General features: G+C 35.1%; 1 protein-coding gene across 1 annotated transcript in view; it reads left to right on the forward strand.

Moving 5' to 3' along the window:
• The window catches only part of LOC124361647 (adiponectin receptor protein-like), a 49,459-nt gene that overhangs the window by 11,964 nt on the left and 17,944 nt on the right, over positions 1 to 19,551 (forward strand). The window contains 2 exon segments of the mRNA XM_046815627.1: positions 8,538 to 8,691; positions 9,210 to 9,314. Coding sequence (XP_046671583.1) covers positions 8,538 to 8,691; positions 9,210 to 9,314 — 259 coding nt within the window.

Below are 19,551 nucleotides of genomic sequence, written 5' to 3' on the forward strand. Positions count from 1 at the left end.
TCGGTATGACAATTGAAAAGCACTAAATATCCCACTTCAATAAAATAATATATCTTTAAATAGATAATAATAATTTTAATAAATAAAATTGATATTATACAACTAAGAATTCCATATTTTTTAAATTATATACAACTATTTTAGACAAATTGTACATTTGTATGAAATAATGTCAAATTAAAGTATAACCGTATAATATTTCTTCACAATATGTCTAGGCATGTTTCTATTTTGGTCATTTGTGTTTATTTATAAGCCAATATACAATAATGAACTAATGAGCCAGCTATCTGAGATTATTGGCAGACATGAATCACACATATTGACAAGGCGTCTATTTCTACATATCAACTCTCCAGAAGTTATATATAACATGCTAAGTGAACATAAAAGTGATAAAATGTGATCTACAAAGAGCAATGTTGGAAACCATAGATTTATGTAAGCTTTTTGTAATCATTACTATTCTTTAATTTACATGTTTAATATATTCATAATTTATAAATAATAAATATGATTTAATTTTTTATTCAAAATCTTATTAAAATATTTAATTACAGTGCCAAAGGTAACACACAATTCAAACATAGTTTTGTTACAGTAATAGCTTCCAGAAAGCTATCCATTGAAATGGTTAGATTCAACATTTTTATTACAGGACTGTATTCAGTGACATTGAAGGAGGAGCATGACTGCTGTGTCTGCATATACAATATTTGTCTAGCTGTATACAATACATGTAGTTAACACCCTAACTGGATTACAGCACTGTAGTGGACAGATTACCGTTATAATTATGTTGATGTTCCAAGATGAGTGACTATGAGAATGCTGTACTCAGTGACATGAAGGAGGAGCATGACTGCTGTGTCAGCATATACAATATTTGTCTAGCTGTATACAATACATGTAGTTAACACCCTAACTGGATTACAGGACTGTAGTGGACAGATTACCGTTATAATTATGTTGATGTTCCAAGATGAGTGACTATGAGAATGCTGTACTCAGTGACATGAAGGAGGAGCATGACTGCTGTGTCAGCATATACAATATTTGTCTAGCTGTATACAATACGTGTAGTTAACACCCTAACTGGATTACAGGACTGTAGTGGACAGTTTTACCGTTATAATTATGTTGATGTTCCAAGGATGAGTGACTATGAGAATGCTGTACTCAGTGACATGAAGGAGGAGCATGACTGCTGTGTCAGCATATACAATATTTGTCTAGCTATATACAATACATGTAGTTAACACCCTAACTGGATTACAGGACTGTAGTGGACAGTTTACCGTTATAATTATGTTGATGTTCCAGGATGAGTGACTATGAGAATGCTGTACTCAGTGACATGAAGGAGGAGCATGACTGCTGTGTCAGCATATACAATATTTGTCTAGCTGTATACAATACATGTAGTTAACACCCTAACTGGATTACAGGACTGTAGTGGACAGTTTACCGTTATAATTATGTTGATGTTCCTGGATGAGTGACTATGAGAATGCTGTACTCAGTGACATGAAGGAGGAGCATGACTGCTGTGTCAGCATATACAATATTTGTCTAGCTATATACAATACATGTAGTTAACACCCTAACTGGATTACAGGACTGTAGTGGACAGTTTATACCTAACTGTGATTCCAGGACTGATGAGTGACTATGTACTCAGTGACATTACTGCTGTGTAGCATATACAATATTTGTCTATGTTGACTGTAGTGGACAGTTTACCGTTATGTTGATGTTCCAGGATGAGTGACTATGAGAATGCTGTACTCAGTGACATGAAGGAGGAGCATGACTGCTGTGTCAGCATATACAATATTTGTCTAGCTATATACAATACATGTAGTTAACACCCTAACTGGATTACAGGACTGTAGTGGACAGTTTACCGTTATAATTATGTTGATTTTCCAGGATGAGTGACTATGAGAATGCTGTACTCAGTGACATGAAGGAGGAGCATGACTGCTGTGTCAGCATATACAATATATGTCTAGCTGTATACAATACATGTAGTTAACATCCTAACTGGATTACAGGACTGTAGTGGACAGTTTACCGTTATAATTATGTTGATGTTCCAAGATGAGTGACTATGAGAATGCTGTACTCAGTGACATGAAGGAGGAGCATGACTGCTGTGTCAGCATATACAATATTTGTCTAGCTGTATACAATACATGTAGTTAACACCCTAACTGGATTACAGGACTGTAGTGGACAGTTTACCGTTATAATTATGTTGATGTTCCATGGTGAGTGACTATGAGAATGCTGTACTCAGTGACATGAAGGAGGAGCATGACTGCTGTGTCAGCATATACAATATTTGTCTATCTATATACAATACATGTAGTTAACACCCTAACTGGATTACAGGACTGTAGAGGACAGTTTATCGTTATAATTATGTTGATTTTCCTGGATGAGTGACTATGAGAATGCTGTACTCAGTGACATGAAGGAGGAGCATGACTGCTGTGTCAGCATATACAATATTTGTCTAGCTATATACAATACATGTAGTTAACACCCTAACTGGATTACAGGACTGTAGTGGACTGTTTACCGTTATAATTATGTTGATGTTCCAAGATGAGTGACTCGGTGGCGTAACTAACGCCAATGCAACCAATGCGGTGCATTGGGGCGCAGGCCCTAGAAGGGCGCAAAAGTGTTTTTTTTTAATTGAAGCTAAATTTGTGGGTAACAAAACATTTGACCACCGAGTTGTATTCGTTATTCTAACAGTACAATAGTATGAACTTTTAATACACTATTTAAAAATATTCTCATGATGAGTATATTTGAAATGAAATATGATAACTAGTCCACTCAAGTCTAGGTTATCTGCGATGTTACTATGCCGGACTGATACGTTCAGTTTGAATGTTGGGACACTACTGAGCCGCGCGCTGTCCCCACAACTCAGTTTTACTCCGTAACTGCTGCGCATCTCAAGGTCATGCGGCATGTAGTAGGCCGCCGCCCCTCCCCTCTCGTGTGCCGGGTGCCTGGGCGAGTCCAAGTCTCGGCGGGGGAGGGGTGGCCGCTGCGCACTCACAGACTAGTCACCCTGTCCTGTCAGTCGGTCCTTGTTAGTACGATTGTGCGGTTCAGTAGTGTGAGTTTTATTACAAAACAATTTTGTCTGTGTATTTGTTATACAATTTAAATCAGTGGACCGTTTTTACCGTATAAATTTGTGCGTTTTTAATGGATTTCGTTATGATTGTTTGTGATTGAACGAAATGGACGGAAACAAAAGACCTAGTGGTGCCGAGTTCCGAAAAAGGAAAAAACAAGAAGAAGAAAAAGTGAAGAAACTACCAAAGATTGACACGTTTTTTAAAAAACGGGATTTTGCTGATACCTCTCAAAGTCAATCAGGTGACGATGGTGTTGGTGAGAATGAATGTGGGCTTGGGGGTAAAATATCCACGTCAGAAGATATCGTCGAATTGAATGTTCTTGCCGATAACCAAACTTCAGAAGTCCACCAAAATGTGAGTAAGTCTGCTGATTTAAATATTACATATACTGCTCCTTCTACATCAGCAACTGGCGGAAGTATTTCAGTACAAGAAAATACTGATGTCTTTGGTATAATCTGCAATGATGGTGGAGTAGAGAGTACAGACATAGCTCTTTTCTCAGAAGATATTAACAATGATGAATTGAAATCTCGGATTTTGAACTCCGAACCGTGTAGACCTCAAGGGCCATTCCCTAAAGACATTAAAACAAATAGATCCTTTTCGAAAGATTATTATTTTTCCGAAACGAAAACTGGTCAAAAAATTGAGCGCTTTTGGCTTTGTTACTCTCCGTCTTTAAATGGCGTGTATTGTGAACCATGTTGGCTGTTTGCTAACAGACTTGATAAAAACTTTAACAATGCATGGTCTACTGGGAAAATTAATGATTGGAGAAATCTGTCAACAAAAATTAAAGACCACGAATTGAGTAAGTGCCATATTAATGCATGTATCGCATATGGAATAAGAAAAAATAATAGAGATATCAAAACTCTTTTCTATGACAAAGAAGATAAACTGGTTGAAGTAATAAAGAGAATTTTGGATGTTATCATAACAATGTCAACCTGTAATCTAGCTCTTAGAGGTCATCGATCTGAGAGCATAAAAAATGTTAAGAGTGAGTCAGGAAATTTTCTGAATATTATTGATCTCCTTTCTAGATACGACCCTATTTTAAAGAATCACCTGGAAAACGAAGATAGTAGGGTAAAATACTTAAGCCCTTCAATTCAAAACGAGCTTATTCATTTGACATCTCATCAGATTTTGAGTGAAATATTGACTGATGTTCAACAGTCTCCATTTTTTTCTCTCATTTTAGATACTACACAAGACATTTCGAAAATTGATCAGTTATCAATAATCTTAAGATATGTTTTATACAAACCAGACCTAAATCAGCTTGAGATAATGGAATCCTTTTTAGGCTTTGTGCAAGTACTAGACCAGTCAGCCGAAGGACTAGAGGATCTTGTAGTTAAATTTATAGAAGAAAAGAAAATATCTTTTGATAAGTGCCGAGGTCAAGGATATGATGGCGCTTCTGTCATGAATGGAATTTACACAGGACTGCAGACCAGAATAAAATCAAAGTCTCCTAACGCTGAGTATGTCCATTGTGCTAGTCACAATTTAAATTTAGTTTTAAACGACAGTGTGAAATCGATTTCAGAGATTTCATCATTCTATGATACAATAAACAGTATTTATGTATTTTTCGGCCAAAGCCTACCAAGATGGCAATGTTTAAAAGAGTTGACCGACTCCTGTGTTATCAAGTTAACCTTGAAAAAACTCTGTCCTACTAGGTGGTCGTCAAGGTACGACGCTTTACTATCAATCAATGTAAATTTTGTCGCTGTGCTGAAGTGTCTATCGAAAATAATTTTAACTTCAAGCAAGAACAATGAAGTCGCAGAAGCAACTGGTCTTATAAAGGAAATGTCTTCTTTTGAGTTTGTTTTGATGTTAGTGTTTCAAAGTCGAATTTTAGAAAGAATCCAGATCACGTCGAAAACCCTACAGAGGTCCGACGTTAATCTAGACGATGCAAAGAATCTCCTTCAGAAGTGTTTAAATACTGTGAGCCAACTGCGAGGAGAATTCGACGATGTCCTAGATCAAGCCAGGAGGTTAGCTGCTAAGTGGAATATTGATTCGTCAATGACCTCCAAACGTAAAAGAAAAGTAAAGACTTTTTTTGACGAACTTTCTAGTGACTATGAGTTTAGTGATCCTGTGCATTGCTTTAAAGTTAGGGTATTTGTGAGAGCTGTTGATATTTTAATTTCACAGTTAAATGAAAGGTTTAAATCTATGTTATGTATAACTGACACGTTCAGTTTTTTAAACCCAGATAATTTGTTACGGTTTTCTGACGAACAACTCGTACAGTCAGCCTCTGACTTTTGTAAAAAATATGAATCTGATGTGACTCATGCTTTAGTTAACGAAGTCATTTGCTTTAGAAATATAGTCAAAGACGACATCAGAAGTAATAAAATAAGCAAAATCAGCCAGCTGGCTGATTATCTATTGATTGAAAATAAGTTTATTTCATCAAGTGTGCCAAACGTATGTACTGCATTCATAATGTTTCTTACATTACCCGTGACTGTGGCAAGTAGTGAAAGGTCTTTTTCCAAACTAAAAATAATTAAGAACTACTTAAGAAATTCTATGTCCAATACTAGACTGTGTGACCTTAGTGTAATTAGTATTGAACATGAGAGAGCTCGGTCTTTAGATGTAAAAAGGTTAGCTAGACGGTTCCTAGAAACAAAGAGCCGTAGGGGCTTTGTCAGGGAGTGGGAGTAGGAATTAAAACCCTCAATTAAAATGTCTATGTTTCATGTTTAGCATAAAATTAACATTAAGATAATGTTGGAGCTTCTTACATCATTTATATGTCACTGAATAAATGTAAAATAAATGTAAAAAGTAAAAAGAAGTAGTCTTATTTTATCGTCCTAAAAAGTACAATAATTAATTGAAAGTATGTAATGTGATCCTAGTCTTGTAGTTAGCCCTAATTGAAATGTTTGTACATAATCTTTGACAATCAAAACATGTAAATGTAAACAAAAGATTCATCATTGGTGTTAACATTTACCAGGTGTTTTGCCAAATTTAACATTAGTGTTTACGTTTACCAATTACCAGGTGATTGAATGATTGATTTAAATTTTACTAAGTTTGAAACTAATATGACCAAGAAATACAAACAGTAAAAAGTCATAACATCATAAGTTTTAATAATCCATTGATTATAAAACATTAAAAAATTAGAAATACCGTCATTTTTGACAGGATGATAACCTAAATAACCTAGTATATCATATATCTTTCTCTAATTGGATAGAGATTGTACAATGCCGTATGTAGCGAAGCAGTATCCAGGAAGACTTGCATTGGGGCGCAATCAAACTAGTTACGCCACTGGAGTGACTATGAGAATGCTGTACTCAGTGACATGAAGGAGGAGCATGACTGCTGTGTCAGCATATACAATATTTGTCTAGCTATATACAATACATGTAGTTAACACCCTAACTGGATTACAGGACTATAGTGGACAGTTTACCGTTATAATTATGTTGATTTTCCAGGATGAGTGACTATGAGAATGCTGTACTCAGTGACATGAAGGAGGAGCATGACTGCTGTGTCAGCATATACAATATTTGTCTAGCTATATACAATACATGTAGTTAACACCCTAACTGGATTACAGGACTGTAGTGGACAGTTTACCGTTATAATTATGTTGATTTTCCAGGATGAGTGACTATGAGAATGCCGTACTCAGTGACATGAAGGAGGAGCAAGACTGCTGTGTCAGCATATACAATATTTGTCTAGCTGTATACAATACATGTAGTTAACACCCTAACTGGATTACAGGACTGTAGTGGACAGTTTACCGTTATAATTATGTTGATGTTCCAAGATGAGTGACTATGAGAATGCTATACTCAGTGACATGAAGGAGGAGCATGACTGCTGTGTCAGCATATACAATATTTGTCTAGCTGTATACAATACATGTAGTTAACACCCTAACTGGATTACAGGACTGTAGTGGACAGTTTACCGTTATAATTATGTTGATGTTCCATGGTGAGTGACTATGAGAATGCTGTACTCAGTGACATGAAGGAGGAGCATGACTGCTGTGTCAGCATATACAATATTTGTCTATCTATATGCAATACATGTAGTTAACACCCTAACTGGATTACAGGACTGTAGAGGACAGTTTATCGTTATAATTATGTTGATTTTCCTGGATGAGTGACTATGAGAATGCTGTACTCAGTGACATGAAGGAGGAGCATGACTGCTGTGTCAGCATATACAATATTTGTCTAGCTATATACAATGCATGTAGTTAATACCCTAACTGGATTACAGGACTGTAGTGGACTGTTTACCGTTATAATTATGTTGATGTTCCAAGATGAGTGACTATGAGAATGCTGTACTCAGTGACATGAAGGAGGAACATGACTGCTGTGTCAGCATATACAATATTTGTCTAGCTATATACAATACATGTAGTTAACACCCTAACTGGATTACAGGACTGTAGTGGACAGTTTACCGTTATAATTATGTTGATTTTCCAGGATGAGTGACTATGAGAATGCTGTACTCAGTGACATGAAGGAGGAGCATGACTGCTGTGTCAGCATATACAATATTTGTCTAGCTATATACAATACATGTAGTTAACACCCTAACTGGATTACAGGACTGTAGTGGACAGTTTACCGTTATAATTATGTTGATTTTCCAGGATGAGTGACTATGAGAATGCCGTACTCAGTGACATGAAGGAGGAGCAAGACTGCTGTGTCTGCATATACAATATTTGTCTAGCTGTATACAATACATGTAGTTAATACCCTAACTGGATTACAGGACTGTAGTGGACAGTTTACCGTTATAATTATGTTGATGTTCCATGGTGAGTGACTATGAGAATGCTGTACTCAGTGACATGAAGGAGGAGCATGACTGCTGTGTCAGCATATACAATATTTGTCTATCTATATGCAATACATGTAGTTAACACCCTAACTGGATTACAGGACTGTAGAGGACAGTTTATCGTTATAATTATGTTGATTTTCCTGGATGAGTGACTATGAGAATGCTGTACTCAGTGACATGAAGGAGGAGCATGACTGCTGTGTCAGCATATACAATATTTGTCTAGCTATATACAATACATGTAGTTAACACCCTAACTGGATTACAGGACTGTAGTGGACTGTTTACCGTTATAATTATGTTGATGTTCCAAGATGAGTGACTATGAGAATGCTGTACTCAGTGACATGAAGGAGGAGCATGACTGCTGTGTCAGCATATACAATATTTGTCTAGCTATATACAATACATGTAGTTAACACCCTAACTGGATTACAGGACTGTAGTGGACAGTTTACCGTTATAATTATGTTGATTTTCCAGGATGAGTGACTATGAAGATGCCATTGAGAGCCTGGACGACGTGGCCGGTGCAGTAGCTAATGGCACAAGGTTGAGGCACCGGCCCTCCACACTAAACTGGGATCTAGACCAGATCTCCCTCAGCTCTGAGGTTCCCGGTCTGCATGAGGTCAAGGTACAGTGCGAGTTCTTTTTGTATAACTGGAGAACTGTAGGATATCAGAGGCCTCTCCCAGAACATTGACAGCAGGGAGACTTTGTACATGAGAGTAAACATGTAATAATTGTAGCTGAAATGCTTTAAATTTTTGCACATAAATTCATGTAGCTCTAAAATTAGGGCAAGAAAGGCTAACACTTTCTATGATGATTCTGTATAACGACTGCAATGATAAGAACTAAATCCAGATAGTTGAAACTAGCCACATGTGGTCAGTTTTATAGATCTAATCATGATTATAATGTTGGCTGTGGTATTATAACCTTTAAATAGTCTTCATTTAGTTTTGTTCTAAATGTATTATGTTGCTTTGATTGTAGAGCATATACTAAAATATGTAACAATACATTACAGGGGAAGAGTGTTTTTAGAAAATCCCTCATAAACAGAATCATACTCTTAAATAATTTAGATTTTAAATGGGCTTTGCATAGAAATGTTTCTTAATTCCATGTGGTTAATGTTATTGCCAGGATCTGCTAGAGTCGGATGTGTCAAGTGCCCTGTCTGAGGATGAGCTGGCCGGGGGCTGTCCGTTACCCAGCACGCCTGTCGACCCCAGACTCCTTGAAACTGAGGTTTGTTCATATTCTGTAGTGTTGAGAGTTAGTTTTTGATTTTCAGGATCGCAATGACGCAATGGACTGTTATGTGTCCAACAGGTATAACAAAAAATTATTAAAACAACATTTTGAGTCAGTAGTCAAAGATTAAGCTGTGATAAATAGGAAAGGGATCTAGGAAACAAGAGTGTGGAGATATGTAGTGAAAGAGATTTCCTTCTGACACAATACTGTCAGAAAGATACTAAAAATGTTACGCTGTAAAAGAACAGCCATTACAACTGGAAATAAGAACATATAAAATTACTAGCAGTTACCCGCGCCTTCACATGTAATTTCGTAGATTTTGCAGTATAAGCACTTCTGGTTTGAGTGAATTATATTTCTGATGCCAATGTTGAGTTTGCCTTGTTGCCACGATCAAGAAAATTTGTCAAAAAGTTATTAATAATAATATTTATTATATATTAATATTTATTACATATTAATATTTATTATATATTTATATTAATGGATATTCATTGTCTTTTACATTTAATACTTAATAATTGGTAAAAAAGTAGTGCTAAAAGTAGATTAACACATTCACTGCATATGACAAAATTACCAGTGACAGAAATTGCGGGAAATTTTTGTTTGTTTTTTACTTACCCAAAATGGAGTCAGGATAGCCGAAAGGGTTGTCCAAGGTATCCCGGAAGCTTCGTTGGCCGGAACGGGTGACGTCATGTCCGTGCCGAGTCTGCTCGTCATCCGCACCAGGTGCCGGTCCCCGTGTTGTATGTGCTTGCAGCGCACTAGGTTTCGGCACAAACACTTGCGAATTACACGTATATAGTACATGAATGACACGTAGATAGTACATCACTTACACGTATATATTACATATTAGTTTGAAAAATATACAACATCAAAAACAGTTAACACTCCCCCCTCCCCGAGTAAAAATTAGAAAAAACTATATACATCCCCACCCACCACCAAAGACTAAAAACTACTTATTTGTCCTTGTGATACTTATCAAAGCAACTGAGTTCACACAGACCTGGTTCGTCAGGGCACACTGCCATATTTGTGGCGCTTGCCCTTTACGTACTGGCGGAAGACTAGTCTGCCACACCACAGTACCATCTCTTCGTCGATTGTCAGGTCACGGTCGGGATAATAGATATGTCGCATCTTATTATTGAAATAATCAACAATATTTTGAATTTTAAAAGACTGGTCGTTAGCAGGTTCGGGGTGATCAGGGGTATCAACTCTTGAATAATGCAGACCTCTCAAAATGCCAAGAAATCGATCTCGAGACATGTACTCCTTGTACATAGTAAAGTTCAACAACCAATGAGTTTTCCAATAGTCGTTCAATCGATTCATTCTGACGTTGCCAGTCAACAGTAGAAGACCTAAGAATGTTTTTAGTTCGGCCATCACTAAGTCCTTCCATTTGGTTATGCGAGATGTGGGAGTAGTGGTGGGGCCACAAAATAGTTCCAGGGCATACAGGTTGCTTTGTTTAATGATATTCTCTAAAAACACGGTGTCAAGAAGGAGATTGAACCAGTCAATTGGTTTATTGTCACCTGGAATGAGAACGAACAAGCCAGGTTGACCAGTGAACGGCAGGTCACGTAAACCAGCTATGTCGTTGGCCATGTCGGCCCACTTGGGGTGGGGGACGCCACCGTCACCGTCCCTAGAACTGTTCGAACTCGACTCATTGTCTTCATCAGATGAAAAATTATCGTTAATAACATTATTATCTTCCTCCATTATAATACACACTTACACAGTCAACAGACACTATAATGCACTCACACAATATCGCAAAGCATACACAACAAAAGAAAATGGCGAACTGGCGACGAATCTCACCAACTGACTCACTGAAACAGGCACACCTCGCTATGAGTGTTACAGCCTTCCCAAGCAACTGCTCAGCTCACACTGAGGCAATATGAAAGCAGCTATTGTATGCCGAGTTTGCCTGTCCACCGCCCGGCGTACCATTTTCGCATGACGAGAATGCTCGTCACTTGCAATGAATGTGTTAACTATGACACTACGCTTTTATTTCTTTATAAACTACAAAATATTGATAATACTTTAGAACATTTAGAGCTGGAATTAGTACATTAGTTGAAAAGCACAGTCCATGTGCTCATTGACCGTAGTTCTTGCCAGCTGCTTCAAAGGGAGTCTGGTGGCAAATTCTGACCATCTTATGTTTTGGGGCATTTTGTAAGAAACATGAGTACTTACCTAATCGCTGAAATCGAAAACAGCGTTAAAAATATTTGTACTCATTATAAATGAAAACTATGTAAAATTTCAGCGCAATCGGTTGAATAGTTTGTACGTGAAAGCAAAATAAACAAACAAAGGCACTTTCACATTTATAATTAATAATATTTTAGGATTAGGATTTGTATGTACAGTTTAGAGTAGTTGTAACAAAAATATAATCTGTTGTGACACTTAATATGTAAGATATGACAATAAACCAAGTTAATTTTACAAACACACAATAATTCTAATAAAAACTTACTTCATGATGATCACTACTGCTCATATTTATAAACTGAATTATGGACAATTTTTAATACTCAGTAGGCTGAGGTGTCCTGTGAACCACAACACAATTATCAAAAGATTCATCCTACACATACATGTACTGTATTGTAAAGTGATCTAACACAAACTTAAAGTTCAAGCAGAAATGTATATTAAAGATAAATATACATCATAACTTAATGCATTCAGTAGTATTTGGCTATTTAATATACATAGCTGTGGCGCTTTGAAAACTTTTATCTTTTATCTTCTAAATTTAATTTGTAACTGCTTAAATTTGTAAATCCAAACCATTCTTGAAATCCACCTTGAAGACACACAAAAAATTTCATTAAAATCGGTCAAGCCGTTTAGCGGGAGTTCAATGACATACACATGCATACTCTGCGTATAAGTGCTGTACTGGTCCTTGTGGGATTAACCCATTGAGGTAGTAGTTGTTAAAGCCTCTGAAAGCCTTTTGGCAGCAATTAGTTTTGGTTTAAATGTAAGAGTTTTGATTTAATATAAAAACATTTTGTTGTTTTTAGTAGAAGAATTAAATTTGAAACATTGTTAAAAATAAATGTCATCTATATTATTACATTACATTTAAATTTAATAAGGTTATGCATATAAACAATATGTTTACAACAAATTAATCAAAATAAAAAATTATAACTTAACAATTTTCAAGTATGTATTTAGTTTATCGATAATGTTTTTGTAACACAGAGAACAATAATTAAGTAGGTACATGAAAATTATAACAAAAAGTCATCAAACTCTAAAAGTACACACATAGTACTATTTAAATGTTTCACTGTGTTTTGTCTTTTATAATTTTCTAAAAAAGGGTAATGAACACATTTTGCCAAGAACAAAGGTACATTGGCTCTTGGTATTGATCACATATCTATCATTATCACTCAAATTATATTCACATTCACTCTACAAATGTTATTATCTGCAGAATCAAGTTATTTTTCATGATCCATCATTATATCTGAGGTAAAGAAACTATCAGACAGTGGATTTTACAGCTGAGCTGCTGGTGATAAGTTAAACACATAATTAAAATCAGATTAGTTAGTTCTTATAATATCTAAAAAGGAATATCACAACGATAGATAACTAGTGGAAATATGGTGAACTAAATGAACAGGGTAATGTTAAATGCAGACCATGTAACTAGAGCATGACTCGGTATTTAGTCCTGGTTGAGCGGCAAGTGACCAGTACGTGTGTTTTACCCTAACGGTTTAAACAAAAAAATGTTAGAGCTGCTAATATACAGAATAAGACAAAAGTCTAGATAAATCCCTATAAAAATTGATTATTGCAAGAAATTATAATGGCATATGGTGTGAGGTGGAGGCACAAATTGTAGGATCTGTAGTGATGGCAGTGGCCATTTTGAAATCCACCATCTTGGATGTAAGTAGAATTTTTCAAATAGAAAGGGGATGATATTGCACATCATTATTGAACTGCCTCGTACTCAGGAATACAAATGTGAAATATGTTTTCAGGCATCCTTATTGTGTACGAATTATGACTAACTTGTATAGTATTAGTTTCAATTAAACATTTTTAGCTGAATATGGCTGAGAGGTCAAAATATCTTGAGATCTGAGTTGTGTTAGAAGTGTTTTGACATTGGATATATTGGAAAACTTAGAAGATGGTCATAACACTTACATTGTATAATTCCAAAAACTAATAATAACATTATTGGCTAAGCATTAGCGAAGCGTATCACTGCTTGAAATTTTTTTTCTGTCTGTCCGTCTGCTTATGACTTAATATTTTGTATGAATTTTTATGTACAAGGATAAATCAAATATAAATGGTAATGTTTCTTTTCTTTTTAGAATGCAAGTCCTAGCTAGATAATGTTGTGTGGAGTAGATGTTTGGTTTATGATGAGTGGGGGAACTGTTCTTGTTAGTGTTCAAGCTGGGCATTCCATCAGTACAGCCATAACCAAGCAAGAAATCCCTTCGTCTGTTGCACAACAGATTATCATACAGTTTTTAACCAATGAAGGCGTTAAACCGTCGGAAATTTAAACTTGTTTGCTGGCACAGTTTGGAGATAGTAAACTGTCTCAGTATTGTGTGTTTACATAGGTGAGAGAATTTTAAGGGTGGATGAGAACGGGTTAAAAATGAGTCATGATCGTAGCCCATGTGGGGAAGAAATTTCATCAGAAGTGCAAATCAGCTATTGAAGTGTTCAATCCAATCACTGATCAACTCAGTTTCAGAAAAACTTTTGTTGGACAATGGGTTCCAAGGTTGTTGACTAAAAATAAAAAAAATATCAGGTCTGAGATCGCTAGGAAGCTTCTGGATAATCTCAGCAAGAAGGGGTGGTGTTTTTAAAGCGCGTTGTTACATTTGATGAGACGTGTGTACTCACTACACTCCCAAGTCAAAAATGGCAAGTAAGGAGTGGTGGAGAAATATGAAGGTTGCTCTGTGAAAGCCAAAATTGTCTCGGTGCTGCAAAAGTTCTTGTAAAGATTTTTTTGGACTCTAGGGGAATTTTATTGGTCAGTTTCAGTTGCTACAGTCAGTGAAAGCTGCCTATCAAAATAAAAAACAGACATGCACATCAAAGGTGTCATTCTCCTCCATGACAATGCCAGAGCTCACACCACAGCTTTGACAAGGGATACACTGAAAGAAATAGGCTGGAAGAGTACCCTCTTTATGCCCTGACTTGTCCCCCTATGACTATTTTTGGTTCGTACTATGAAGGAATCACTAGGAGGAAACAATTTGAGGGCAGTGAAAAAGTTGAGGAGCATGTGTGCAGTTGGCTTACAACTTGCCCTCAACCTTTTTATGACCAGGAGTAAAACTTCCAAATCGGTGGCAAAACTGTGTAGATCATGTAGGAGACTATATTGAAAAATGTTAAAACTATAAATAAATGTATAAGGTTATCAAATGAAGGCAAAATATTGCCATTTATATTTTATTTACCCTTGTATATGGGCAACACTGAGTTCGATGATGATGTATGTCACATCATAAAATGTTGGCTGCGCATTTGCTAGTATTTTTACATTATTCTTATGAGTAATCATGATGGCAATGAAAAAAATAGTAGAACCAATAAATTTGTTTTCAAACTAAGTAATCATATGACATTTTAACATGTGACTTATTAGCACTTGTAGCCTAAGTATCCACAACACTTACATCACGTTTTGTTTACTAGGTGTGTAGACTTTTATTATTTAAACACTACTAAAAAACTTAAATTAATGAATACAAATTTTAATCTATCATTTGGAAAGATATCTCAAGAAAGGTTTTATCTGTAACTTCATAGTCAAGAATGAGATAGGATGGTGCATGTCCAACCATGGAATTTGGATTGATATAAGCTATAGATATTAAAATTTGCACATGTTTTGGCATACTTCTACCTTGATTATAATAGAGACTCTCTTCTTTTGGCACAGAAAAACCTCTCTAGCTCCGCTGGAGCTACCCCAGAGAAGGGTACCATATGTAAGGTGGGAATGAAAGAGGGCAAAATAAGCCTTTAAAACCAAACCAGGAATAGTACAGGATGTCAGTATAATTCTTGATTCTTGAAATTATGGATAGAAAAATGAGCCAACCAAATCAAGGTAATTAAATAGTACATTTGAAAAGAAGATAATTATCAACCAAATTTCCCAGTTTAAAAACTGTGTCATTATATTTTGATAATTTATTTCATAGATTCAGATCAAATTGTCGTGAATCAGGATTTTCCCTTGTTATGGGGGGAAATGGGGTGGGGATATAGTTCAATGTGCTTTAATAGGATCATATCAACAACCTAGCAACCACTATTAACTCAGAGATTATTGAGTTTCAAGAAATTCAAATCTTTGTCATTTGGAACAATTTAGTCTGAGTTAAAAAAGTTAAAATAATCAGAGAGGATGAAATAGGATTAGTATTAAAATGCTGAATGCATCTTGTCAGTTTGGCATCACTGACAATTGTTATTCAATAGCTCTCAGTATTCTGCCCACACTTGGCACACTTTCTCACAAAGCAGTTGTATAATGTATGGTCAGCAGTTTGTTTGTACAACATTCTTTAAAGACTGTGTGAGCATTCTTATATACTTGATATAGTCTTCGACAGGACCAAATTTGCAACTGAACATCAAATTAAATATTCTTAAATAAATATGTAAATATTCATTATTTACAATTCATGGATAGTTGTAGAATTAATTGGTGTTAATGAAACTTGCTATAATTTATAAAACTATTAAATACTACAATAATTATAGTCAGTGTTAGTCTTGTTGTATTGTGACAATCATGAGTTATCTAAGCAAACTAGCATGCAAAATGATAAGTTCTTCCATAAACAGATCCGAATCCATGTGTCCAGTTACTTTTGGAGACATAACCAGACAAAATGAGGTTTAATGACTAGGAAAATGGTCCAAAAGAAATTAAACCTATATGAAAAGGAATATTAATCAACTTTTATGATTTTGGATTGCTAAATTAAACAAGGACAATGACATAAAAAATGTAATCTTCACAAAAAAGTTGTGGCATTTAATTCTATTTCTAAAAATTATGATGCTGTGGACAATTTTTTTTGCGTAACCTGTACATGTAAAAATGATAATGGCAAATTTTTCCTGTTTCTAAACCAATAGATTTTACTAACTTCAAATTCAAATTCAAATCTTTATTTGGCATTAGGCTATATTACAAGCAATAGACAATGTCATACTAATATTAAATATACTATGCAGTATACAAATTGTCATTACTACAATAATGATAAAAATCTTCAATAGAATATGGTGCAATCCTCAGCAAAAAACTTGTAATTATTGTTTTGAATACATTAATACTTAATTTTTTTTACATATTGAGGTAAACTATTATACAATTTAATTTGCATATATTTATGACTGTTTATCACTTTTTGGAGTCTGGTACTTGGTAAATTAAGATTATCACAGTTCCTAGTATAGTGGCTATGATACACATTGCGCTCAACAAAATCAGATCAATGTTTTTTAACATATAATAAATTACACAATATATACAAGCTAGGCACAGTTAAAATCTTAAAACTAATAAAATAGGGCTTAAAACTTTCTATCTGACTTATACAAGCCATAACTCGAATTATCCTTTTTTGGCATAAAAATACATCGTTAGCTCCAGGACTATTTCCCCATAGCAATATGCCATAGTTCTAGTGACAATTAAAAAATGCAAAATAGGCCATACACAAACAATCAGATTCAACATTATACTTAAGCTTAAAAAATAAGTATAACACTCTTGACAGTTTAGTAATTAGCTGCTCAGTATGATAATGCCAACTAAGTTTTGAGTCTAGATGAATACTGAGCAACTTGACATGCTGATTGATTAACTATTCATCTACTTTCCTTAGTGTAAAGATGATTTGTTCTGTCTTATCATCATTAAGACGTATTAACTCATTTGCTGAGAACCAGTCACCAGCCTTTTCCACTAATAGAGCAGATTCATGTTTCACATAATCCAGAGAGTAACCTTTAATCAGTGATGATGTATCATCTGCAAAGAGGACAGACTCATGGGGGAGGTTGGATGGAAGATCATTAATCATAATGACAAATAGGAGTGGCCCCAAAACAGACCCTTGGGGAACACCTCTAACTACTTCCCGCATACCAGACACCTGATCCCCCATTACAACCACCTGTTTTCTGTTCACAAGGTACGAACGTATAAGGTTTAATTCTTTGCCCATTACACCATACTTAGAGAGCTTTTTAAGCAGTATTTTGTGCGATATAATATCAAAAGCTTTTCTTAACCCTTTGCGGTCGGTCGTCGACTATAGGTCGACCGCGGCAGTTTCGCTGAACGCTCGCAGGTCGACAATAGGTCGACCGGATAATGTCACTGCTTGTTTGTCCATTTCTAACCTATTGCTGTTCGGTATTTGCGTTATTCGGTACTTTGGACTTCTATTTTGGTTACGTGAATGCTACGTCGATCTTTATTCACGATATAGGAGGCATTGGAAGTGAAAATAGAAGACCAATACAACTGACGTCTGCACTTGCGCCGTGTTTACAAATATGGCTGGTCCAAGTACAAGTTTTACTGACGATGACGAAATATTAGATGAATTAGATGATTGTGATAGTATTTTCAGTGAAATTAGTATCCAAAATGAAAAACAGATTATTAAAGAAGACCGTGATAGTGATTGTTAGTTGAATCATAGTGAAAATTCTTCTGAAAACATTATGGTAAATGACGGTAACCTAGTCGCCGGTAACCTAGACGACGAAAGTGATGTGTTTAGATTGGAAACTTTAGGTAATGGTGGGGAAGAATTTGATCAATTCGTGGATAATGTGATAGAAGTAGGACAAGGAGATGCAAATAATAGAGTTAGGCCTAGGCTACAAACTAGTAGACTAAGAGGAAGAGCTAGACATGTTACCCAAAGTAGGCCTAGGGCTGGACTAAGGCAAAATTATAATATATATAATGTATTATATATAATATTATATAATGAATAACATGAATCTGATGAGATCCTAGTGCCTTTTCACCTGTATTCATGTAATTTTGGTTTATTACATATGTATAAAAAAATAAAAATTATGTTTTTATATTTTTATACTTCTTTTTTATATTTTTTAAATGTTACTTAAAGTTATAAAAAAATACTATAAAATAATGTAAACATTCTTTTTAGGTTATTTACATTGATATATAAAGAGAAAAACATAAAAAAGTTGCAGAAAAAGGGATTTAAAACTTGCATTTGTGTATTGTCAAAGAACTGTAAACTAACAGAAATTAAATACGACCTGAGGACAGTCGAAGCAATTTTTATTGAGACCTCAAAGGGTTAAATCTAACAGAGTCAAAGCCAAGAAAGAATTTTTTTTCAAATGCCTTAAGAACTTCAAGTAACAACCTTTTCAACTGCATGAATGGTAGACTTACCAGCTAAAAAACCAAATTGTGCATTCAAAAGTAATTATTTTTTACAAAACAAGAATATAGTCGTCTTTTGATAAAGTGCTCAATAATTTTAGAAAAAATTGGTACCAGAGCAATTGGTCTAAAATTAGCAAGTTCATCTACATTCTTCTTCTTTTGAACTGGGATAACTTTAGTAACTTTTAAACTTTTAGGAAATATTCCTTGTTGTAAAATTGTATTTATTAGATACGTAACAGGAGATACAATTGCTGGCATTATACACTTTATCATCTTGTTTGAGAGACCATAGTAGTCCTGACTAATAGAACCTTTCAAGTTAGAAGTTATATGTAACACCTCTGCCTCTGACACTGGATCCCAGGCCTGTCTAGCATATGGATTAGATTTTGTTTCGTTGACATTATTCATATAGTCAATATGAGTATGCTTCACAGAACTGCCACTACCGCTTGGACCATCCTTTGCAATAGATCACCTACACTAACAAAGAAGTCATTAAATTTATCTGGTGAAATTGAAGAAGGTTGCTGTTTCTTTACACGAACTTCGTCTTTAATTACCTTCCAAGCAGTTTGACACTTTTTTGTTGCATTATTGATCAGGTTTTCATTATACTTATACTTAGCCATCTTGATAAGATTTCTATAAGTTGCCCTACAATTTAAATAACTATTTTTGTCTCTAGTATTCTAAAAA

This window comes from Homalodisca vitripennis, chromosome 1, assembly GCF_021130785.1.
Source record: "Homalodisca vitripennis isolate AUS2020 chromosome 1, UT_GWSS_2.1, whole genome shotgun sequence".
In the NCBI taxonomy this organism is placed as follows: domain Eukaryota; kingdom Metazoa; phylum Arthropoda; class Insecta; order Hemiptera; family Cicadellidae; genus Homalodisca; species Homalodisca vitripennis.